This window comes from Pectinophora gossypiella, chromosome Z (genome assembly GCF_024362695.1).
Source record: "Pectinophora gossypiella chromosome Z, ilPecGoss1.1, whole genome shotgun sequence".
NCBI lineage: Eukaryota > Metazoa > Arthropoda > Insecta > Lepidoptera > Gelechiidae > Pectinophora > Pectinophora gossypiella.
Window position 1 is genome coordinate 18391801 of NC_065433.1, and position 26836 is coordinate 18418636.

General features: G+C 37.1%; 2 protein-coding genes across 3 annotated transcripts; one reads left to right on the forward strand and one right to left on the reverse strand.

Annotated features, from left to right (window-relative positions):
• Positions 1–118: 118 nt before the first annotated feature.
• Positions 119–26533, reverse strand: LOC126380029 (putative peptidyl-prolyl cis-trans isomerase dodo). Of its 2 annotated transcripts, XM_050029132.1 has the most exons (6): positions 26314–26533; positions 9110–9139; positions 8480–8602; positions 2244–2283; positions 1126–1329; positions 119–657 (listed from the first exon to the last, which is right to left on the reverse strand). In XM_050029132.1, exons 2-6 carry the CDS (start codon positions 9110–9112, stop codon positions 461–463), a joined length of 567 nt encoding a protein of 188 aa, XP_049885089.1. In that variant the 5' UTR covers positions 9113–9139; positions 26314–26533; the 3' UTR covers positions 119–460. The 2 variants fall into 2 exon arrangements, with proteins under 2 accessions (XP_049885089.1, XP_049885088.1); XM_050029131.1 differs by lacking the exons at positions 119–657; positions 1126–1329; positions 2244–2283; positions 8480–8602; positions 9110–9139 and adding an exon at positions 25317–26090 and having other exon boundaries at positions 26314–26523.
• LOC126380028 (uncharacterized) lies at positions 15410–25291 on the forward strand. Its single transcript, XM_050029129.1, has 2 exons — positions 15410–15543; positions 23934–25291. The coding sequence occupies exon 2, from the start codon at positions 23938–23940 to the stop codon at positions 24991–24993; it is 1056 nt and encodes a 351-aa protein (XP_049885086.1). The 5' UTR covers positions 15410–15543; positions 23934–23937; the 3' UTR covers positions 24994–25291.
• Positions 26534–26836: the final 303 nt, after the last annotated feature.

The window sequence follows — 26836 nt, forward strand, 5'->3', positions numbered from 1 at the left end:
ATTGCATAGTTGTTTGGTACTGGGAGTAATCTGGGTTTGGATAGAGACTAGAGATAGGTTCGCACGGAGGCAAGTTTTTAAGATGTGTAAATAAAAGTTTGCGTTTCTGCGCACTGTATTAAACTTTGGAATGTTTATTTTTAATTTATGAATTATATTAGGTGGGTACTATACTAACCTATAATTACATTCGTATTACTTTACTGACACACACTTCCCGATATAAGCACTATATTAATACGTTTTTACGTAAATAATGTTCCAGATAAGTACTTAATTGTAACAGTAAGTAGGTACCATAACATAAAAAAACTTGAAATATTATATTGTAGGTAATTGATACAGTATTATATAACATAAACAATGTGTACGTAGGGCGTCCCACCCACTATAAGTTATTAGTATAATATCCAGAAATAACATTTATGGTTATATTCCTGCCACGCTTAATTTTCATACTTTATTTTTCAAGACCTTCCATCTTTTGATATGCCTTCTTTAATTCAGTGAGCAATGTTCTTGCTTGAGTTTTCTCTATGAGAAGTTGTTTTCTCTTCTGTTCTCCTGTGAAAACGTCGTCAGTGAAGAGAGTCAGTTTGTACGTATCTATGGCACCTTCTGGGCCTGGTGTAAGTGTTACGTTGGACACCTTATTGACTGGAAACAAAAAAAAACTGTTGTTATTAAAATGTGAGAGACGTTACAGCGAACACAGGGCAAACTACGTAATATTTTTGTAGATGAAGCACAAAAAGCTTATGAATCGAATTAAATTAAAAAATATGGGATTTAATCGACGCACCCACATACGATAATGGACGCACTAGATTCCAATATATTTTTAATAGAACTGTGTATGATTGGGAGGGAAAAAATTTAGCACGCGTTCGGCAGCATCATGCCTGGCTGGCCTGTCTGAAAAGCGACAGAGCGATGATGTCCTTTCTTATACCATTGGTGTCAATCAATCATCCACCCGTATGGTCCATCGTTATTATGATGAGTGACGGGCTGATCACCTATAATTATACGATCCATTTTATCCATCTTAGAACTTCGTATCAGAGGTAGAACTTGATACGAATACGACACGTACGCCTTTAAAAGAAGATTAGCAAATCGCACCCATGAATCCGTTGCTGTGAGCGTTGGCGACGTGGCTGTCCCTTGTCGAGTCGGCGGCGTCTGCGAGCGCGGCGGCGTGGGCGCGTGGCACGCCCAGCACGAGCAAGTCCCGCGTCAGCTGGCTGCCGGGACACGCACAGCTCCACGTCTGGTGCAACACCCACCGGATCACCGCGGCTGCGCGCGCGCTCTCTTCCCGAGACGCTACAAACAACAATACAATCAAATAATAAAATAAGTAAAAAAAGTGTGTAAGTAAGTAGAAGTAGCAGTAAGTAATCAAGATTATTATATATTCATTGGATATTGTACTCAAGTTCTAAGCTAGTGAGAGAAATAAACATTATTTTTATTTTTTTTAAGAAGTAAGATTTTATCTATCTTTCTAATACAAAAAGTGGCCGATATTTATATTCTGATTGCTTATGTGCCCACCCCATGAGAAGGGAGGTGTGTGTGTGTGTGTATGTAGAATACGCAGCAAGGTAATGCAGACAATTGACCATCCTCCTGCCCTTATCCCACTCTATGTGGGGTCAGCACAACGTGTATTCTTCCATTCCTCTCTATCATTCGTATTCTCGGTACCCACACCTTTTACCCACATGTCTTTCTTCACACAATCCATCCACACCTTCTTCGGTCATCCTTACCTCTATATCCACCCACTCATACTCATCATTCTCCCGTAATATGCCTTTCATCTCTCCTCATCATATGCCCATACCTGTTGCTCTTCAATTTCTCAGCGACCAGGGCTACTTTCAGACTTCCTCTTATGTAGTCATTCCTAATCTTGTCCTTTGTGTGATATCACACTAAATACAGGTATAAGCTTCGACTCGGCAGCTAAAAAAAAAATCTAAAAAAAAAATTCTAACAATACATGTTCATTAATAAAACTATCATCAAAAAAAATAATTCTATTTAGTGAGGTAAGGACAGTAATGGAGAGATTCGCCCACATTCGACTACGACGTAGCGCGTAGCAGAAAAGGTTGCATTGTAGCTGCTACGTGTATATTCTATACATTCTAATAGTGTTTAGTACTTTTTAGTTTGATTAGCATAATCTAATATCATGTTTATTAATACGTATATTATACTACTTAACTTACATAGATATGTATTCTTCAGAATGTCCATGATGCCATCATCCTGCAAGCACACAATAAAGTTAATATAATCAGGTAGCTACGGTAAAGTGTCTGTTTCTCGCTGTCTTTGCATGACAGACATATTTGTGTTGCGAGTTTAATTATTTATTATATGCTGTGGCTGCGATGAAGAGACGGCAGAGGCGGATGTCCCTTAAGACCGATATTAGGGGCGGATAATATGTATACCGAATGGAACATGAAACGATATAAAATCGCAGTACATAAAACTATTTAGGTAGAGGACCTAATATTAGACTGTATTATTCTGAGATAAAATTATTTCTTTCCGTTTCAATAAACGTTGATCTGAGAAAGGGCGACTGCTGGCATCCCTCCGAAGAGAGGTTTTATAAGCGCGAATTAATTTGCAGTAAAATAGCGCGCCGTTACTATCATCATCAGCCCATTAATGTCCCCACTGCTGGGGCACGGGCCTTCCCTATGGATGGATAGGGAGATCGGGCCTTAAACCATCACGCGGGCCCAGTGCGGATTGATGGTTATTAACGACTGCTAATGCAGCCGGGACCAACGGCTTAACGTGCCTTCCGAAGCACGGAGGAGATCGAGATGAAAACTTTTTTTTTTGTGGTCACCCATCCTATGACCGGCCTTTGCGAAAGTTACTTAACTTCAACAATCGCAGACCGAGCGCGTTTACCGCTGCGCCACCGAGCTCCTCACTGTCGTTACTGTACTTATCTATAAATGCACGCAGAATTTCATGTCCCTCTTTTGCGCAAACTACGCAATGTGATAACAATTTACGAACATAGAGCGGTTTATATGCGTGCATGCAGCAGACATGGAACGGACAAACAAATTGCACTATTAGTTAATGGTTACGTGTTGTTACTATTTGAAGTCCGAATAGTCCGATACAACCAAAAAACGGCGCTAAGATGCTTACTAATTGAAGCTAATTTAAATAAATTAATGAAGTTCTTACATAAATGAAATTTGACATTTCGAGTGTGAAGGTGTGAGCCCGATGTACGACGTAAATAACCACCCGCATGTGATGTGACAAACAACATTATATCAGACAAAAGTCTTACCCTACAAGGAAAAGTGGACACCAAAGCAAATGGATGTCATATTCCCAATAAGACAGAGGCAAATTGACAAAAACCCCAAGCGCGACGTATTTGTTTCCTAAACAAATTCTGCAAAGCCAAAATTATACGAGACAAGAAGCAAAAAATATTGGATTTAAGAATAAAAGCCACAATGATGATAGGTACTTTGTGACAAATAATACATAATATTATGTTAAGTAAAGTTGACGTGCGAGCGACATGTTTCCGGACACCCTGTATAAAAAATACAGTCAAGTGCGAGTCGGACTCTTGCACCACGTATATGATCTTGCCAGCCAAGCCATAGGACAGTTTTTTTAATCTGAATGTAAACGCAGCTAGCAATGTAGCTTCGTGTATCTATTGATCTTAATTATCAAAATTATCTATACATGATTATGTATATAATTCTGATAAAAGATCATAAACTGCCTATATACGTCCCACTGCTGGGCACAGGCCTCCCCTCAATCAACCGGAGGGGGTATGGAGCATACTCCACCACGCTGCTCCACTGCGGGTTGGTGGAGGTGTTTTTACGGCTAATAGCCAGGACCAACGGCTTAACGTGCCCTCCGAAGCACGGAATCATCTTACTTTTTCGGACAACCAGGTGATTCAAGCCTGAAAAGTCCTTACCAAACAAAGGACAGTCTCACAAAGTGAAATCGACCATGTCCCCGTCGGGAATCGAACCCGGACGTCCAGATCGTGAGCCTAACGCTCTAACCACTAGACCACGGAGGCTGATAAAAGATCAATTGAATTAAATGTTCCTGAACTTCTCTACGATCGGCAGATCTTACACAAATAATAAATTCTTTTAGTAGGTAGGCAATTACGTAATTATCTAAATAGTTTACTTTTAATTCCTTAAAATAATTGCAAACGTAACAAAAAGGAAAATAAACCTTTTTCCTAATTACGTATCGACAAGCAAATCTAGTAAATTAAATCAGCATTTTATTGCAGTAGACAAATCTCAAAGTTACAAGGAAAGTACCTACTTATGTTATTGTAGCACGGGTATAAGGTACCCCTTATATTTCGCACGTGTCTGTCTGTTTGTATGTATATCATAATATAGTATCACTCATACTTTGTACTTTCAATGAGAGAATTTCCAAGCTACGTCCCCAAAAAATAATAGGTGGCGCTGTATTTTCTACCCTTGTAATTGCCTAGAAAACAACTTTCATTTATATTTTTGGGTATCAAATAATAATGACCCTTTATTATTACACCCATGCACAACACATCTTCCATCCATTATTATTCTGATCAAAATAAAGGAAACAATACAGTATGTTAATGACACCGCAACGAACTCTTTAGGGGTCGTTTTAGAACATGTTTCTGAGTTAATAAACAAGTAGAATTTTCCGTCACAAAATTATTGAAAAAATAAAATAATTAAAAAGAAACTAAAATTTTCATGAATTTTCCAACAGGAAATCCCGGTTAATATCACTTGTACATGGTGTAAGGGACATCATAACGAATACTGAGTGGGATGATTCGGCTAATGATTCTGAGTTAATATCATGTAGAACTAGTATCGCAGATGTATAAAATTTAAAAAGCTCATGAATTTTACGACAGGAAATTCCACTTGATATCAACTCAGAATCATGGTTTGAATCATGCATCAAAGTTTTCGTTCCGATGTCACTAATACCCTGTATTGGTAGCAACATAATTATATACGTATCTGATCCAAATATCAAGCAACAGTTATTTTTACATGCCTCTGATATATTACATTATATTTTTGGATAAGTAATTATGTACCCTGAGCAATGACAAAATAGGTAATTATTACGTTAAATCTGAACAGCGCCATCTATATTTTTAAGGGAAAATTACGAGTACTTTTACCGCAAATAAACGTAGGTACAGGTTAAAGTACCTACTTTAACATTTGAATACAGCTAAAACATCTAAATTTTTATTAGGAAATATGATAAAACACGATAAAGTATCAAATTGAATTTATTGAGCATGTCTCGCGTGGAGATCCGAATACGTGGGCCGGGAGGAACTTCGGCGGGAGCCACGAGGAGGGGAGGAATGAGGAGCAGACATGCTCGGAATATCAGGTTCGATTTGCAGGTGTGCATAAATGGTTTTATCTCACTTAATCATCACAGTGAATTTATAGTTTTATCGTATGGAATAAAAATATGGCAATATATACCTAGGTACTTTGGGTAGTGAAAAGAAAAGTTAATCTAGCATGGGGTTAAGTTAAAAAAAAACTTCATTGAGGATACTAAGTTGCTGTTTATAATGAGCATGACCCTAGAAATCAATGAAGAGATAACGATCGTCCGCGCGTGTCGGGAACTTATCATTGACAATATTAGTCAATAGATTTGTACGGTAACCAAATCTGTAAAATACCATAATAATATTTATATTTGGACACTGGCCCCGATTCCTGCAAACACCGCCTAATTTTATTTTAAGTTATATCCGTTATTTTCATATCCGTCGAAAAGGAAAGGGACGGATGATTCACAGCTCTTAATTTTAGGAAGAATGAGTAAATGAATGTGTCGGGTTATTGACTGATGTAAAATTTTTAGACGGTTGGTTTAGATTTGTGCTTAAAATTGACGTGTGTTCCATAAATTTTATGCTTGTCAATTACCCGTCCCTTTCCTTTTCGGCGGATAAGAAAATGACAGATATAACTTAAAATAAAATTAGATGGTATTTACAGGAATTAGCACCAATGTGACCCAACCTGTATTGGGCTGGTTTTGCCTTCGCGGGTTGGAAGGAGACAGGCAGTCGCTTCTATTAGCGAGCGAAATCAAAGATGACCAACTCAGTATTAACGTACAATAAAGAGTAAAAGATCACAAAATTATAATAATTTAAAAAACCTTACACCCCCTTTGCTATGCTCCATATAATCAACAATACCTAGGCAACGGGGGTTGCCAGATCTGACGCCAACAGCTTCTGTAAAAAAACCGGACCTGTCAAATATTCAAATTAGCTAAGCGGACCCTGTGAAAAACGGGATAATGCTAGGAAGATGATGATGATTGGGCACTGTTTTGACGACTTGTAGCTCTGCTTATCCCGATAATATGAAATAGATTACATAGTTACGTGGGTGCATGAATAAAACAAAGTGTAATAAATATATCATGCAAGAGACGCAAAACTTTGGAAAAAAATAAGATTAATGTGTGTTCATTCTTCTTGTAAGAATCCTAATTTGTTTTATCCTAGTTTGATATAGGTAATAAGTATTTTAATATCGTACAAATAAACATAAATAGCCTATACGTCCCACTGCTGGGCACAGGCGTCCCCTCAATCAACCGGAGGGAGAATGGAGGCATTTGAGTTTGTAGCCCGCCAATGTCTTAAATATCAGACTGGTTTATTATTCGCCGTAGTAACAGTCAATAGGCCGGTAGAGCCGTACATTTTATAAGCAGTGACAATATTGCATTGCACCTTTAACCCAGATCCACTATGTATGTACTATAGTTATTTTCAATCGATACAGCCTCGTTATTGTTGTAAGCTGCGCTTGTAACAAGCGCCCGGGAAAGGCTTACGAGATAATAAACATGAAGATTAAAACCCGGAAGTGAAATGGGAGATGACAGACATAGGAAACTATACAATTACCTTGTTACGTTTTCATACGAAAACTATTACGCAAAATAAGTAAGAAAATAAAACTGTAGCCACGTTTTTAAGTAGTAATAATATACTTTTTTTTTACTCGGGTATATCTTCATGGCATGGATACTTCGAAGTAAGCTTTCTCGATGTGGCTGTTGCTAGGCCCCCATTCTCTCGGTGTCAAAGGCATTTATAGTTTGCCTGAGAACATTCGTCTAGAACCAAATAAAAGTAAATATAAAAAATTACTTAAACCTTCTAGACTCGTGTCCTAGCTAACTTATTATTCCTAGTTAACTTATGTTATTAATTGACTATTAGATATAAGTTCATATTATTAGTAGAGACTCTTTCCTGCAGACAAACTGTTTAAACAGTTTTGCAGGGCAATGATAATTGTATTTTTAGTATTAAGATTTAATATATAAATAAAAAAAAACTGCCCGAAACTATAGCGCAGTTTCTTCACGATTTTAATAACACAGCATCACACCTGTATGAGAAGTATATACCCACTCCACGGCAGCTATGTTGACGATTTTCCTTAATTCTATTTTGTTTATAACTTAATATAAACAACCTATATAGTTATGCCTAATATACGTTGAGCATTGGGTTCACGATACGGATGTCCCAGTGATGTCATAATCAGAAAAAAAAAACATTTTTTTATCTCTAGTCTGGCTAGGACTTTGTAGGTTGATCACACGATCCAGTGATCAACCTGATCACACGATCCAGTGATCCGTGCATCGGAGGGCACGTTAAGTAGTCGGTCCTGGCGACTATTTACCTAAGTAAATATGAAGTCGCTACATGAGCTATATCGGGGGCTTATGGTGGTTCAATAGTGACCCTAACATCAGGTTCAGTCTTTGTCCAAACACAACTCGAATTTGAACTCACCGGTTCTACTTCTATGATAGTTTGCAGTAACGTTTTGAACAGCTGTGTGTTCAGGTTACCCAGCGCATGCAGGGGGCAGTTCCCGTCCAAACAGAGGTGCTCCAGAAAGAGATTCAAAAGGCCCTAACGCGCATTTTGTATGAGAAATACTGTCGCCGGTTCAACCCCACTCTTTTTTACTACTACTCCTGCAAACAGATAACTACGACAGCTCTACTGCTTCTCAAAATCGATAGACTTCATCGGCAGTGTACATTTTATGTTATAGGCTGCATTTTAACATCACTTTTCGTAAGATACTGCAAACCAAAGTATTTTTGATTAAAAGCCGATCTTGCTAAGGTTTTTAGCTTTCCTGTGATAAGGAGGGATCTCCTGGCATGATAGTTGATATGTGATTTATTGCCCAGCAGAGTATAGCTCCGTGGGTCGCAAAGTTTGTGGATGAGTGAAATGCGAAGTTGGAGTATGAACTATTTGCTCATACTTGTATGACGCGCGTTTCGCGTTCCCTTGGTGCGTCCAACCTTTTTCTTATATTCCGTGCCCAGAACTTACCGGCTGTTCTTCGAGGACGTGTTGCAGCAAGGTCCGGAACAGCGGAGCAGGCAGGCTGCCCAGCGCGTGCAGCGCTGCCAGCGCCCACAGAGGGCAATCGCCTTCCGAACAGAACTTGAACTTCTGGTAATATGCGAAAGAGCTTAGTTAATAACAGCTAAATTGATAAATATAGATATATCTCCAGTAGACTGAGTTTGGAATCCGTGTTGGTTATTGACAGACAGCAAAAAATGTTTCATGAACAAACAACGAACAAATATAGCACTAGTGGAAAACGAGAGAAATTTTTATTTAACTCGATCGTATAGTTATATCTTTCTCATATGTACGTATATAATTTAACGTCATTTAGCTAACTACTCTCAAAAACCACATATTTAGGGCCTACCTCACTGCTTGATGATAACCAATCCAGAATTTTTCTGACGGATAAAAGTACTAGCTAAAGGTTATCTCATAGATAAATCAATAAAAGAAATATATTAAAAGATGTCCATATTCATTATTATAACAAGTTCTTCTTCTTTATTATAACATCTAATAAAATATTATGATACTCTTGTTTTTAAGAACGACAAGTATTACGTCAGAGCATTACAAAGAGTACTTATTCTAGGAGACACTTACCATAGCAGAACGTTTGCCGGTTCAAACGACCTGAAACAAACATGAGAATATACGGTTATAAAATTAGCATGGGAATTAGTGGGTACGACATACAAAGGGTCAAATATCCATGGTCCATCAAGTTTTAGGTTTTATTAAGAGATACGAACATGGTTTGTTCTGCGCCCACTCGCAGTTGAGTGAAGGAAAATGTATACCTACCTATTCTTGAGAGGTGCCCATTATCTACTAGCGTCTATGTAACAGAATAAAGCAGAATATTTGTACATATTTAATAAATTACATATTTCTATAATTCCAAAGTATCTCACAATAAAGCAATCGTTTTGATGCTAATATAAAAAATGAGGAAACCGACGTCTATACATTAAATTTTATAAACACTTGTGACAAACACGGGCGCGGCGCACGCGACGTATGAACGTCGACGGAAGAGCTACGTGTTTGTAGCGGCTTAATAAAATTGCTGAAATCGAAGAAAATACCTTCGGGTCACGACATTTACTAGTATTATGATACCAGTAGCAAAGTCTGTGTGCGAGACTGCAAGTATTAACATTTCTATAGATCTGGTATCTCGGACACAAAAGAAAAATCTGTTGACACACTGTATCAGACATTAATAAAAGATGCTGCGACCTAATCGATATCGTAAATAGCCAGCGCATAACCTGCAGACCTGAGGTTCCCAACAGAATTTCTATGTTGGTAAAATTACAAAGAAAAATATCTAATATACATGCATAAATTCGTGGGTGACTTTGCAAACGGACGTATCTGGAATTTTTTGCTAAAATAATTTGTGTCTTATTGACAATAGCAAAAGGTGCAAATCAGAATCGCCAAAAATTTCACATACGTCAGTGACGAATTAGTTGGCACGGACTACGGAATTCCATTTACCACGATCATGACACCCCACTTTCGCTTCCATGCGTGCCTGATCGCCAGTTTAGAGTACTCTTGACCTGATCTTTCTTTAAAATATCCTAACAGCATATTTTTTAATATTACTTATATTAGCTTACGTATGGCTAATATACCTAATACTGTGTAGAGTTTAATATTCAATTTATTACGAATTCTATAAACACTTTTTCTATCGAAAGTCTAAGCACTGTTTAAATTACGTAGTAGGCAGACTGTTTTGATTTGACTTTGTTGGTGCTTCATTGCACAAACACGTAAGCCAACTTACCCGTGCTATTAGATTGTGATATTTTTGGAACCTCTGAAACACGAGATCTTTGGAATTGGCTGGTTTAAGTTCGGCGGCAATGCGATAGCTGTTTGGTCCTTTATATTGTTTTCGTTTAATCAATTTGGGCACTCGGGGATCGCAGGTGTTTGCAACCCTTAGACTGTTTGAGTTACGAAGAGAGGTTATCCATAATACTCGGCACAGTAGTTTATTGGTACCTACTTTGACGCTTCACTCTAATTAGAAACCAATAACCTTATAGGCTGAAAGACTAATACACATGTTAGAGGTTGCTCGGCTTTATCGTTAACGTCGTTAGTTAGAGTGAGGATGCACTCTACCAATAATCGATCTATCATGCATAGGTACCTTGAAAGAGGTAGGTCTCATTAGGCTGCTGTATGTGGGGATGTTTCAGATCTGGCAAAAATTGGAGAAGGTGTATGAAGAGTTATAAATCGTGTGTTTCCCTTTAATATGTAATTGTAAGTACGATTCGTAATAAAAAGCCGTAGACGTAGTTAAAATGGACCCCAATTTTAGTTGAACTCTAGGGATAAAACGAGTATTTTTACTCGAATGTTGATCTAAATTAAGTGCTAGACGCCAGGGAGAACCGAACACCAGTGTCAGTCAAGATGTGACCTTTTCTCCGTCGTTTTTATTATATCATTCGATAGTTATAGACATATTATAATGTAGTACATCGACAGATTTCTGCTTAATGTGTAACTTTTATGAATACGACTAATTCCGGGGCCAGACTAATAGAAACAAGAATTCCAGAATCTGTCCTAAGAGTTTGCTTACCACCATGGCATATATAACCACGGCTACCTCCTAAACACCACTATTCGGAATATTTTCAGAGAAATTTTCTTGACTGAAACACGACGGTTTTAGTTTACGGAAAAAGTATGAAAAAAATTGTATTCTTTTATTATTTTTAAATAATAAGTGTACGCTAGAAACAACCGGATGTTAGTCAATTGGAGCAATATGCGTGCTATGTCCGCCGCACACGCGTAGACCGATAATTGTCTCGTTTTCCCGTGATTTCGTGGAAAGTTTACCAACAGCCGTCTGTTTATACACGAAACAAAAATATCTGAGATACTCCAATTTAGGCCCGATTCAGTATTAGTCAAGTTCCCGGACAAAAGGGGTCACTATGAGTAATGAAAAATCCGGTCGGCACTATCAACTTTCATAGAATGTCATCCGTTACTAGTCATCGTCCCCCACGACCGGGATTTTCATAAAACTGCCTATTGTCGGTTCTCAAAACACAAAATTAGTGTTATTGAAATGCGAAAACACCTAATTGCTTTTGCTGTCTAATGCTTTTACTACCTATATATGATATCTAGACACATAGCAGTGAGTATGCCAAGTTCGCAACGCAAACGAACATGCCTCTCTTTTACATGTGTTTACTGTCCCTATATCCCTATCTACGCTTAAATCTTTAAAACTACGCAACGGATTTTGATACGCTTTTTTAATAGATAGAGTGATTCAAAAGGACGATTTATATGTATAATAACATCCATTAAATAGTGGAGAAATGCTGTTATTTTTGAAGTTTTTAATGTGATGTCGTAAATAATTTCATTTTTTCCTCAGCATTGCACCCGAGCGAAGCCGGGGCGGGTCGCTAGTCAAACCTAAAGAATAAATATTCTAGCGGAAAATAATTAATTATAATTTCAAACATGCCAAATGAATATGTTTTAATATTAAATATACCTGGGTAGGGTAGATATAAACCAGCCAGTCTTCCTTGAATTTACAACATTTTTTATCTATTCGGAATTATTAGATTTTAGTTTATCTTGATAGCCGTATAACTGTAATACTCTCGCGTAGGAGCGTTCTTACGTACATGATTTATCAGGTACTTAACCCAGGAAAAGCGCATGCATCTTCAGAAATGAATAATTTCTATTGGTAGGGTGACGTATGCACCTGCATTTTTACAAAGTTTCCAAAACCTAATGCCAACTAAAAATGTACATGTCTATTTTTTGTCTGCGACGAAGCAAAAAGTAGTTAGTAGAAGTTCCCACCCAACTTCTAAACCATCTGTCAGAATTTAACATATGAGGTGTCTTAATAATTGTCCGGTGGTCATAGGCTATGTGACGTTACGCTAAATTTGGCGCCTTCTAGAGGACATAAACTGCGGACGAAAATATTTTTTTGCTCATGGTATGGTATTGGGTATCAAATGAAAGGTCTTAATTTGCACATTTCAAATATGTAACTTATAATCGGGAAATTTGTTGTATTTATTATTACTGTATTACTCGTATTATTTACTGGATAATTATGTTTAATTGATAACTTCTGCTCAAACATTGTCCGGATAGGTTTTATGTCTTTCATACTTTTTAGAGCGCGATTTTCGATTTTAAACTTATATTTTTTTGACTTGCAGGTAGGTACTTATCACAAGTTAGCGATGAAAAGGAGGACTGTCCCAGCAATACATACTTATTACATGTCGCATGCTAAGTTCAGTATTGTACTGCATTTCCATTCGCTGACATTTTTATTTTAACGTACACAAAATACGTTCCGTCTAGGTCTCCCTCGTCACCGCAGTACGAACATACGGTAGGGTTGTGGAGCTTATCTCATCATTCTGATCTATTAACCATCACGCAAGCGGTAAGCAAAAACATTACAAACATTAACACGAGGATTATTACAGACCCTATTATTAGAATCACGGAGAAGCTGATGCTGATTAGACGGTAACTTAAGCGGGGAGCCAAACATTGCTAATTATGTTAATGTTCCTATCAACAACCACAACAAAGCTACAAGCTCCTTATTTGTCTCTATATATCTAGAGCGTAAATTGTTCTGAACTTTAACAAGAGGACTAAGAATAACAAACTAATGAACAAGAAACTGGAAAACGGAGACGTTTCGACCTACGGTGTGGTACAGAATGTCCTGTTGCAATTCAACAGTTGGTTGCCCCATGCATGTACAGTCAACAGCTGCGATACTAAGAAGTGCCTAAGTAGTTACAGTCAAAATCCGGCTAGAAATAAGCAAGAAGTTGTTTGGGAGAAGTCTAAAGACCTCACAATAAACGAGTATATAAAAACAACTCCCACCAGCGAATATAAATATAAACTTTTCATTCCTTTACTGGGTCAATCTGAGTTGAAATCCTACCCGGACCTATACGAATGGCACAGCAGACTAGGGACAAAATACTAATATAGGCGCACAATTCATACACCTAATGCATATTATTTATTAAATAAAATGCCTCGAAATTACATTACTAAAGAAAAGATTCGAGACAGTTTCCTTAACAGAAGGCAAGTTAGACAGAACAGAGGCTTCCAAATAGATAAAAAAATACGACTCAGAGGATAGATATTGAGAACGCTTTCTGATAACAGCTTTGGATAACTAGGTGATTTTTGGCTAAATGACAACATTACGAATAACTAACAATTATCACTACATAGTATAAAACAAAGTCGCTTTTTATGTCCCTATATCCCTATGTACGCTTAAATCTTTAAAACTACGCTACGGATTTTGATGCGTTTTTTTTTAATAGATAGAGTGATTCAAGAGGAAGGTTTATATGTATAATAACATCCATTAAATAGTGGAAAAATACTATTATTTTTGAGGTTTTTAATGTGATGTCGTAAATATACATTTTTTCCTTAGCATTGCACCCGAGCGAAGCCGAGGCGGGTCGCTAGTTATATTAACTAATTACGAGTTAACTTTCTGGCCGTGGATAGAAACGAATGCCTATTCCACTAAAATCAATAAGATGAAAATAATATTGTTTATCAACTCATTAGTAAAGTTACACGCAGTTGAATAATATTTATCTTTATTTTCTCGAACTATAAATATGTGCAGATATACCTAGGCGGTTAAAATGGCCATATCGAAGTAATTCATCTAAGAAAGCAATGTTGCAATTTGACATTTGCGCATATAAAAGTAAGTGCGCAATGCAAACAAATATCAAATAGCAATACTGCTTTCTTAGATGAATTGCTTCGATGTGGCCATTTTAACCCCTCTGTTGAGGTTTTCCTTTAGCATTCAAATACATAATTATTGAAAATGTTAAGAAATTGATCGACACCTAATGTATGACTGCTCCGGCCAAATACAACGACACGACACACGTGGCTACTTGACTTACTAATCAAGAAAGATAAAAATCCAGATCAATGAGATCGGTCTATATCTAACGGTGAACTAATAACGGCGATATGGTTCACCATTCATCACGTGGGTCTAACAAAAAGCTCGGTGAGTGTGGGTACTTACTTCGTCTTGCGATGGATGTACCTCTGACTACCCCAATTGGGATATAGTCGTGAACTTATCCCAATAACCCATAAGCTCACTAACATAACTATTGGAATTTGAGTTACCCTGAAGGTATAATGGTGCAGGGAACCATGTTCCTATCTACGCATGCGGTGTATGGTACAGATGAACACTATTCGACTCTTCATATTCTATCTACCCCGTAAAGAAGATGAAAAAATCGGCTCTACTAATTAGTCCACTGCTGGCCAAGGCCACATCCAGCAACAAGGCTCATCTTTCGAAGTCTTCCGGTTCCGATTTGTGTGATTAAAAATAATTCACTCGTGTTTACATCTTAAAAATGCAGCATCACGAAATTGGCCAATGGTTTTACGAAAAATCTATTTGTTGTGTTTTATACGGTTTTCCTACAAAGGGAAAACCTAAGAGAAAGAGAGTGATACAGAACCAGCTAGAAGTAAAGACAATAAAATTAAAAACCTAGTGTATTGATTGCTCCTGCAGAAAAATTTCTACAATAGACAATCAAGAAGAATTCCAAACACGAGGGGTACCTAATCGTATATTTATAGTAAACAGTGATAAATGCATTATAGGGTCATAGAGATAAATAGGGTGTGTAATATTATAGTTATGTAAAAATGTCTTTATTGAAATTATGCCTTGGGATTTTTCTGTAAACGGTATAGCACGGGAGTGTGTGTGTACAATACGCGGTATATAAACGCAAGCGGCAGCGGCGTACGCCCCATAGCACCTTTCAGTGTCCACGAGAACGCTTGACTTCTTTAGTTACCACCAAAACTTCTATAACTTACTTTACTATATATTACTACGATATATGGTACACAGTTTAAAGTGATTTTTCTATTTCGGTTATGATCTAGCTTTATTTTTTCAGGTAAGTTCACAATTTTGGATTTTTATTAATAAATTTTAAGTGATTGAAATAGGTACACTAGTTGTTTCTCGTAATTTAATTATTGCTGAGCGATTAAATAGTAATTGATTAAATAAAAATGGAATAATATTTCGATAAAATATATCTCGTTTTCGTTAGGTAGGTACGTATCAACATTATATGTTTTACCTTATTTAAAATATGTTTAATTCATATCTATACAGTTTCGTGTTATTAAATCCAATCTAAAACAGAGGTGATACACAAGGTGTCCAGTAATAATAACAAATGGTTAATCTGGAAACCAGCGAAAGAATGCTATTTGCAAATGTCATAATAATATGGGCCCAGTAGCTACGTAAAATTAAAATTCTGGTTTTCGAAATAACTAAGATTAGTTGATTTTAAAATAGACCCCACATTTATTGAAATATTATTTTGCTATTCATCTGATATAATTATTATATTAGATATATACTTACTTAGTAAGCTACAAATATATATATACGTGTATATAAATATTTGTTTTCTATGCACCGATGGCAATATTTATTGGTAATGTGTAACTATCAATGCAACTGCATCAAGTCATAACTTCCTTCAGTAGTCACAGCACTACTTCAAAGTACGAACATTCCACAGTATGTTATATTACAAGCAATTTCATACAATAACGTGTAAATTAGTTGTAGCTTGACGCAGATTAAGAATACATTTCTTGTTAATATAATAAGTAAATAACCCTTACGTTTGTGCAGTGCTAGTTAGCTCTACTTAAAAGAAATGGGTAACATGCAGTCCTGTACCTACCAATTTTCTTTCGTACTTCTCTGATATCTGTGCTAAGTCCTTCTGATATCGTAATATTAAGTTATGGCATTATCCATTTTACCGATCCACCCTTAATGCATTCTTAGTTTTCAACGCAAACGTCGTTGCTTGAAACAGTCAGATAAAGTTGAACGCTGGGTTATTTTTGGATCTGTAGTCGTTTCGGACCACAAATGCAACGGACCCCGGTGCAATTGTGGTCTGAAACAAATGAGATCTTGTTTTGATTGGGTCCTTTCGCACCACGTCGTACGCGCTAAGAGTGAATCGCAGAACTTTACCTGGAGCTATTCGCACCGCTCCAACCACAGCGGTGCGAAATAAGCCACTCAAATAGAACATTGGTCGATTGGCACCGCAGTTCTAACCGCTTGCGGTCCGTAATTTAAAATCCTTATTTTTAACTCATTAACGGAACTAAATTTAATTTAATTGCGAATAAATATGGCCATGCTGCCATATTCTGTATCATCTAGATACAGTTTAATTTTAAGATGAGATTTGTGTAAAAGTGCTTTTCACGTAATCTATTCGAACGACGTAACACGAAACAACGCTTGCAAATTGAAAAGTCTCTGTTTGATAAGATAGTTCGCGCTGTAACATAAGAACAATGTACATTATAAGACTTACATTATATTTATAATCTACTAGAATTATTATATAGTGAAGAATATATATATACAGTCTATATATTCTTCCCATAAATTGGGAACGTCAAAAAATAAAGAATTTAGCATCAATTTAAATAAAACCGGGCGAGTGAAACGACCCGTGGCGGCGGCAGATGAATGTGCAATCGACCACAGTTGTGGCATTACCACCTAACTATCAAAAACTTAAATGAATTTTTGACCAATTTTTATTTAGACGCCTTTTCATTTCCCACGACGTATAATTTGAGGAGCTCGGTGGCGCAGCGGTAAACGCGCACGGTCTGCGATTGTTGAAGTTAAGCAACTTTCGCAAAGGCCGGTTATAGGATGGGTGACCACAAAAATAAAAGTTTTCATCTCGAGCTCCTCCGTGCTTCGGAAGGCACGTTAAGACGTTGGTCCCGGCTGCATTAGCAGTCGTTAATAACCACCAATCCGCACTGGGCCCGCGTGGTGGTTTAAGGCCCGTTCTCCCTATCCATCCATAGGGAAGGCCCGTGCCCCAGCAGTGGGGACGTTAATGGGCTGATGATGATGATGATGATGATAATTTTTGGCCATAATCAGAAGCTACTTATTTAAATTATTTTGACGATGCATTTAAATGGAAAGGCCATACGCTAAAAATATCTGTGTGGGTGGGTAATTATAATGGTTAAATCCTATACATACTAGGGCACCCTCAGGCCTGTTGTCTTAAACGTTGTACCGGGTGTGAGCCTTTAGCGCTCCCCATTTGTCCAGCCAAGTAGTTAATGCCATCTGCGGCAAATCTACAATAAGTCACGTCAAAAAAAACCTTTACATACTTTTTGAAATTTATCATTGTAAAATTTACGCAGAGTAGGTAGTTAGGTACCTACGGAGACAGCGAGCACGCTGAAACTACTTGAAAACTGAAACTACTTCCATAGGCCTTTTTATTTACCCACTTTCATCTACCCATGTTATTCCTTGATGGTTTTATTAGTGAGTAGGTGTACTGGCAAGCTAATTACTGTCCCTTAAAGCATTTATGAAGGAACACGATTGCTCGCTGAGACCAACTAACAATTTTCACCGAGCTGGAATGGTTTCCATACAGATTTTTTTTTTTTACTTTAAGACAACGGCATTACTCACATGATAAGGCCCGTAAAAGACATGGCTAAAGCTAACTGCACACAGAATCAAGAAAGTCTAACACGCGGGTTAGGGCGCGAGATTTTCAATTTAATAACTCTTTACTGTGTTTGTCAAAACACAACACGCAGGTCAATTACAAATGGAGATAAGCAGCACAATCGGCGGCCTTATTGCTACACAGCAATTGAAACCGCTAACAAAATTCCGCGCCCCAAGCCCACTTGCCTAGTTTCCTCAACTATACATATAGTCGATGTGTAAACTAGCTTTGAAAGCTACTGTTAACTCAGATAACACAACCTTTATACTACACCTACGCGGAAAATGCGCTTTTTGAAAAAGCGGGCACAATACGGCATTTCTGTCATACAAATAAGCGGGTAGAAAAAGTGTATAAAAAAATATTACAATGTTCACAGAGTAAAAGCAACTGATTACCAACAAGGACGTAGTTTGAGCGAAAATCGGGCGCGATTCGCCATATTGTTGTATATGTATGAATTTTCGATATAAAACTGATTAGGTAGACTGACTAGCTATTTTTCCTTGTAGGTGTCGTATAAACCACAAAACCATTCCTAACTCGATAATATGTCACTTTCTTCCCTTGGTGAACAATGTATTTAATCCGCCTAAAACCCAAATAACCAAAAACATCTTTATACATTCATATCTTTTGTAGTCTCTTGAGCCTCTCAAAAACGCGTGATCCTATAGCCTACGAATAAATAATACCTAATAGCGTACCAAGTGCAGGTGAGGTTGACGTTGAAATATCTAAGAACTAAAAAAGACGTATATGTACTTATTCATCAATGTATACCTACAAATGGCTTTAACGTTTTTGATACCCTCCAACTAACTCATGCATCTGGTTTTCGCTGACATCAAAGATTAAAGATTCAAGCGTGATGGATGGCACAAGTTATGTTTTTAGTTTTTATGCACCCGACCGGATGTCCATTTCCTCTTTTAAATATTTTAAAATTCTGACAATTTCAAGTACAATTTGATGCGAGTAGGTAGGCACTTATTCCCCATCGGAAGGTTTAGTATAAACAATACTGAAATTCTCAGGGTGGAGACATTCCCACGTTTTCTTTCGTATTACCTCTACTAACTACATGTTCATATTGTTCATGTTCTATGCACAGAGTATTTTTGGCTAAGTTTTAATCCTACTAAGCCCATAAACAGTAGGTACCTATAGCAAACGTGAAACATTCAGATGTGAATAATTTCGGAAACTTATCTAACGATTTATGTATTTGCAATAATTTGCATCATAAAATATTAACATTAAGAAGTTTTACCTACTAAGTATTATCAATTAACGATAATACTTGATGTATAATTCAATGCAATGGAATTATTGAATGGTTTCCATTGCATTGAATTATACATCAAGTACACATAGACCACCGGCGCTATTTCTTGAGCATTCTAACATAAGTAGATAAATAAACAATATTAATTTCATAAAAGAAAAGACAAAGTAAACGTGTATCTTTAGTTACATATGAATTATATTTTCAGGCTCGATAAATGTGTATACTGTATATTATGAATCGATATCAAAGGTTACGCGCTAGCGAAAAAAATAAGTACCTACTCATAAGTACCTATATGTCGCTGCTCCTACGTTTTTGTATATTGAGACTTGTTTTTTGTTTTCCCAAAATAAGGTTCGTGTTTCTTGGGAATAAACGGGTTAATCGGGGATAGATATTCACTATGTGTAAAATTTCGTATCAGCATGTGGAATATCTTAGATGTTACTTATTGAATGTGTGAAAAGGCGTACTCGGGTCGCACGCGTAACGTGCCTCAGATTTAATACAACTTCTGCATCGTAATTTGAAAAATTGCCTACAACATGTCTAGGTTACAGCAGCGGCGTCTTCATCACGCTTCCACTATTTGTTCAAGTGTTGGTTTAGAGTAGACCGAGGGACCCGAGCGCTAGCGAACTAAATTAAATGTTGATGCTTGGGGCTAAAAGTCATTTTACACTGTTAGCCGTTCTCTAAGAGTTTTAAAAATTATAAATTAATTTTGGCGGTTGAAGTTCGGAAGAAGCTCGTGTGCATATCTAGGTTTACTATTGATAGGTACCTACCCAGGAGTAAGCTTCAGACGTGGCGGATACCGCGCTTTAAATTTTTTTTAATTTTTCTTTGACGTGACTTATTGTAGATTTGCCGCAGATGGCGTTAACTAATTGGCTGGACAAATGGGGAGCGCTGAAGGCACTTATCCGGTACAACGTTTAATACAACAGGCCTGAGGGTACCCAGTTAGGCGCGAACCTCGACTCAGGGCGTCGTCTGAGAAGAAAAATATTTGAAAGAATTAATCGACCCTAGTGGAGTGCTGATTGAGGGAAATCGTCGACCACACCGGCGGGGTCGGTATCGGGGTCCTGAACGCGCTTTAAGAAAGACCATACTCTCAACTTCTCAAGTGACGAAAGTTGTGCTTTAGCGTGATGCCTAGAAAAGCCACTATGGGAAAAGGACCCAGGTGGTGTTGTGCGCGTTTACGCTCAACACCCACACGACAAGAGATTTGACGAATATTAAAATATTCCGATAAATAAAGCTCTTTTGATCACTGAATAGAGTAAACAATAAAACAATTTGAATAAAATACTACTAGGTAGATACAGCATCAAACAAAAAACCGTTGAATTTCATTCAATAAAAGCAAAAATAAAAATCAAATAAATTAAGTAAATATGTATCCAACGAGGCGGAACTGAAACAAGCGCATGCAGTTGAAAATTCTAGGGCAATTAAGTATTGTCAAAAACTGGCACTGTATTGCAAATAAATTTTACGGATAACAATACCCATTCACATTCCAGTTGTCGACGTGCACATTCATATTCCAGTCTGTATTTTATAAGTCTCTCGTTATTTTTTCACTTAGCTTAACTATTCTGCCAAAACATGAAAACGCTCGTTATCCCTAGCGAGGAAGACAGAGCCATTAGTTATTTCCACTGCGTGACGTTTTACTCCCTCTAAATTGAGTCTATAAGTATTTTTTGTCGCGCTTTTATTTCGCGGTTCCCTAAAAGATGACTGACGGGAAAGAAGAATGTAAAAAAGCCTTCATCAATTCGTATAATGAAGGTAAAGTTACATGCTACCAAACCCGAATAATGCAACCTTAATGTACATCCATACATAGGTATCTACTATCAACTTGGTGTGCTAAAACTACCACAAACTTTGACCTACAAAATGCTCTGTAGCCTGTATCCATCTTCCTACTGAGAGTTTGAAAGCTATTAAGAAAACAAGGTGATAACCTTTTGACTTACGACTCGACGCTAATGCAAACCTCACAAGCTTATAACTTAAATATTACTTATAGCCGAAGGTAGCTTAATCAGCTTATATTTTCAGCTCATCCATATATATTTTAAATGTCTCTTTTATTAAAGTTCGGTTTCATTGTTTACTTTACAATGACTCAGGTTTTCGGATTTCTCTTACGATTCATACGAGTACGAAGGCAAGCTTTATACAATTTAGATGAATTTGATTCTTGCGATTAAGTTCTTTCGCTCTTGGATTTTAAATAAATACTTACTTACACTCATTAGTGATTTATGATTATGGCAAAGAGTTACTAATAAAGACTAGTTCGAAATAAATAACATTTTCTGGATTCGGGTCGATGTCACTAAATGAAACGGCCTGAATATTTCGTAAAATTAACATCATCTTTGTATACATAATATACGAAAGTCTGTTATACTTTCCCAGAAATCGATTGGCCATACGCTTATGTTTTTACATCCGTCACATCGTTGGCGTATGCGCATCATATTGTAAATTATATAATATGGCGGTAAAGCAAAAACGAGGCATGAGATTTTACTCGAATTACCAGAGCAAGTGGTATTTCCCGTATGCGGCCGCTTCAAATATTATATGATTTTCAATTGTCCTAGAGGTGTTGCTGTATATAGTGACAGTAAATGATGTTATAACTAAGTAGGTACTTAACTGTGATAGAAAGGGACGTCTTCATATTTCTTTTTATTATTTCATTTAGGTGCTTGTTCAACTCGCCTATTAAAATGCTTAGAATCTACAAGCGGGAGATTTGTTTTAATCAATTTGAACTGGCATACTTTTGGCATCGTATACGACGACGTATACGATACCACCTCAACTATAGTTGAGGTGGTATCGTATACCTCAACTATTCTTTGGTCCTCAATTTTTTCTTCGGTGAATAGAATGAACACGTGCCGGTCAAGTTAACGTAATAAATAATAACTTGCTAAGGGCAGAATTTCAATAGAAAGTAGATGAAATGAAAAAGAAGCACAAGCTGTTTTCCGTATTCAAAATTATTCAATAATATTTTCCTATCAAATACTACAATCACCACAAGTCGAACATAAGAAAACCCTTACTCAAATTTGATGCTTTTATAAACTGACGAAGGTACCTCAGTACTACCGACCGGAAATTATCTGTAATTATGTTATTTTTGTATCCCATGCCATCTCACGACTCACATTATATAATAATAATGTCTCATTTTATACTCAATTTCTTTCTAACGTCACAAGCACAACATATGTATACTAGTGATGTCTATGTAGGTACGCCCACGAGTACTAATATGTATACACTTTGAAACCATGTCACATTAACTTTTTTTGACAATTTAAACCGTAAGTCTCATTAAATGTCAAACATGATAGTGCGACAGGGTTCATGATATTGCTCATGATTGTACTTGAGTTCAGCTTTTATCGGTAAAAGATTGCGTACTTTCGGCAAACCACCATATCTGTAAAACGTTGTATCGGCCAACTATTTATGTATCCTTTGTTCCTATAACTTTTTGGGTCCATCGCAAAGAAAATTACATTTCCGACATCTCCTATCGCCCCGGTGCCTGTGAACAGTGCTTTCTATCTACAATAGTATTTTTATAAATGTAATTTGTCTTACGTTTGATGCTCTTAAGTAAATTAACACAAACGAATATAGGTATCTATTTTAGTTGCTAAGGTGTAGGTGTTAATTTACCAAGGTTCTACACCTTCGTTATAGTGACTATTTTGTGACGCTGCCATGCCTGTTACCTACGTGGATATTCAATCACTGTTTTATAGGTAATGTTGCTTTGACAAAGTTAAAGAGAGCTGCGCGAATAAATTGTATTTAATATGTAAACAGGGTGGTGCCAAGGTGGAGGTCAGTGATTAATGATTATTTAACTTTTAATTTGTTTGCATATATCAGAAAATACCTAATCGCTGAACAACATGAACTTTATTTGTTAAGAAATGAGAGCCTCTATTCAGTTTTTCGTTTTTGACGTCAGTATTTGGGCCGCCCTGTATGTGAGGATATGTTAGCAAATACACCCGACTTAGGTCCTATAATGAATCATGATAATGAATATGAATCACTGACACCCTGTAAATCAACCGATATCTTTGTTACACAAATACTCATAGAATTTATAAATATTTATAGGTAATAGAATGAATGAAACAAAGGATAACTTTTAGCGATTGGTATCGTTTGCCTCTTGAAAGTGATTATCATCTTCAATAGTCGGCAACATAAACAATTATAAATTATAACTGGAAGTCCAGATACTAGAATAACAAAACATCGAATAGATACGGTTGATATTAAAATCTATTAGTCACGAATCTCTCTTAAGTTTCCTCTCCTCTAAAAAAAATTGCATTTATTGTTCCTTATTAGTAAACCAGGTTAATTCTGTTTGTTACAGTATCATGTCACACTACTGGTTGATCATCGTCCTGTCATGTCTCGGTTCCGCCAGGCTCCAATACATCAACACAGGCGGACCAGCAGCCAACAACATTCTCGATCCTCTCAATCCAGCTCTGCACTATCCACTACCCTACTCCAACTTTTTAAATTTTGCGCCTCCTGTAAGCGACAGTGAACGATATCAAAGTCAAACTAATCTCGACAATGAACAATTCTATCCTGGTGAGGATAGAGAACAACGTTCAGTGTCTCACAGGGAGAGGCACTATGCGCAAATGGAAACGAACGAGCAACAGCGACAATGGCCGCCGAACTACGGCAACGTCGACCAAATGGTCCACATCAAGAACGATGAACAAGCGACTCCATACTTAATACAGAGATATGAGGGAATATCGGGTACAATGGACAACAACTCTACCGACCTAAATGCTATTGACATCGATAAGAAGAGTTTCAGCCCCTGGGGAGGGAAGAGAGACAGACCCAGATTCGAACAAAACAATATGTGGACATGGAAACGTGCTGCCAATATGCGAGAGCCCACCATGCCTAAACGTGTCCGCTTTAGCCCATGGGGAGGCAAGCGAAGCGGTCAACTAATATACAAACCCGGCACTAAGGGGTCGAAAATAATATTTTCGAATTCGATCCCAGAGTTAACACGGATTATTTCGAATTACTCACCAAATGGACACCGATTCAATTTGGCCGGATTCCAGTTAATTCCTACTCTTGACAAGCGACATCCCATCAGAGTTCTTGCAATGAGTACAAGATTAGAAGACAGAATCACCAGAGAGGCAATGCCATTCAATGAATTTATAGAATCATCAAAAATGTATAAAGCGGGCCATCCATATGTAGATGTCAACTTGAAAAAAGATGGTAAAAGGAAGGTTAAGTTCAGTGCTTGGGGCGGAAAGAGATCGCCTCCGATTATTGGACCAATCTGGACGCCGCCATCTCAAATCATCAAGGACAACACTTTAGATGCAATTCTTTTGATCAGAAATAATCAACCTGGTACCGATAAAACGACAAACGCACTGTAAAAGGGATTTTTCGAATGTAGCAGTTTCAGTAATTCCCGAACTTTATTATACCTATATATGTAATGGGTCTATTTAATTACAAGAATTATATATTCTTAAATTATTGTAATTTAAATGTATTTATAGTGCCATATTTTAATTATAACAAAGTTATAGGTGTAGTATGAAGAGATTATAAGTTCGGGAGTTACACATGTCTCTGGCGAAGTAGGCTGGGTTCGTCAAAGACATAAATAAAGTGAGATTTGCACTAAGTCAGTATTGTTGTTAGGCTATAATGTTATACTTATTAGTTGTGCAATCTTGTTAGCTAATAAAGAGTATTAAGTTGATGATGCATTTATTTGGCTTGAAATTTCACTTATTTAACATAATATGATGAACAAAGGCAATACTACAAGTTTCATATTACATACTCATCTGAGAGAATATCTGATTGTAGAAATTAAGTTAGCTAATGACTACAACAAATATTACAGCATATAAATGCATTATTCTATTACATGTGAAGATAAGACAAAATAGTAACTGTGAGTATGTAATTACCATATTCTAGGTATGTAGCTTCACATATGAAAATCTGATATAAACCTGAGAAATATGTATTAAATTGTATAACTTAAGCTGTTCTAAGTATAATATGGTAACCCGAGTCGGTTTCGATGGGCTTGCTCAACTGGCCAAGTTTTAGTTTAAATGCCTCTTCTTCAAACGCCTGTTGCATTTGACCACGCCCAAACATGCCCAGATCTCCTTCACGTTTTGCCGAAGAACAATCAGAGAATGTTGTAGCTACTTCAACAAATGATAATTCGTTGTGGACAATTTGCCTGCGTAGCTTTTTTAGTAGCTCCAATGACTCCTCTTTGGATCGTGTGATTGTTTCCTCGCGCCAGGATGACGGTCGACGGCTGCCGGAGTGTTTGATGAGGATGTGACTGCAGCGGACCTCCCCTGGGTCATTAGCTGGGGCCACTGGTCTTTCCCATTGTGATTTTTTTGTATAGGTGTTGAGGAAGTATGTCATCCCCGTGGATCTGCTCGTTCGTGTCTCCCATCCCTCCGGTAATGGCAGAGTGTGGTCTTCACTTGACATTCTGGAATTTTTGGTGGATTCACAGATGAAGACTTGCGTTAAGTATAAAAATAGGAAAATATAAAATACACCCATAAGAAAATAAGGGAAAACTAAAGTTTGCCTTTGTTCATCATATTTATGAAACCAATTATGTGGAACATGATAGAAGTATTATTATTACCTATAAATCGAAAGAACACATGAAGTGAAATATTTACAAATACTAAATAAAAATGTCTTACCTTGCAAACGTATTCATATATGTTTGAAACAGCGACAGCGAACAGTTGTTAAATTCCGGCAGAATGTTGTACTTGATGTACAAATTGCTGAACAAATCAATGATGCGATAGTAGACAGTAGGTAGTAATTTATTAGTTTTTTCCAAAGAAACCAACCGGGGCGGGATTCGCTTGATTGATGCACACACACACATACATACATACAGTCACGTCACATACATACCAGTATTTTTTTCTATCGCCTATAGTGTTAGGCTAAGATCATAAGAACATGCTGCCTAGTTGTCAGTAAATCACAAATTAAACAACCGTTTTGTAATGCGGCGGGTCAATAATTAACCAGATTTAGCCGCGTAGTACTATAATTTAACATTATAGGGCACTTTATCTGACGAAATAAAACAATAAAGAGATTTATTGACAACTAGGCAGCACCTGTTTCATAACGGCTAGCCGTAATATAAGTAAGCACCATCTCACACGGGGACATTAAAGTTACTTAGCGAAATATATATTATTAATA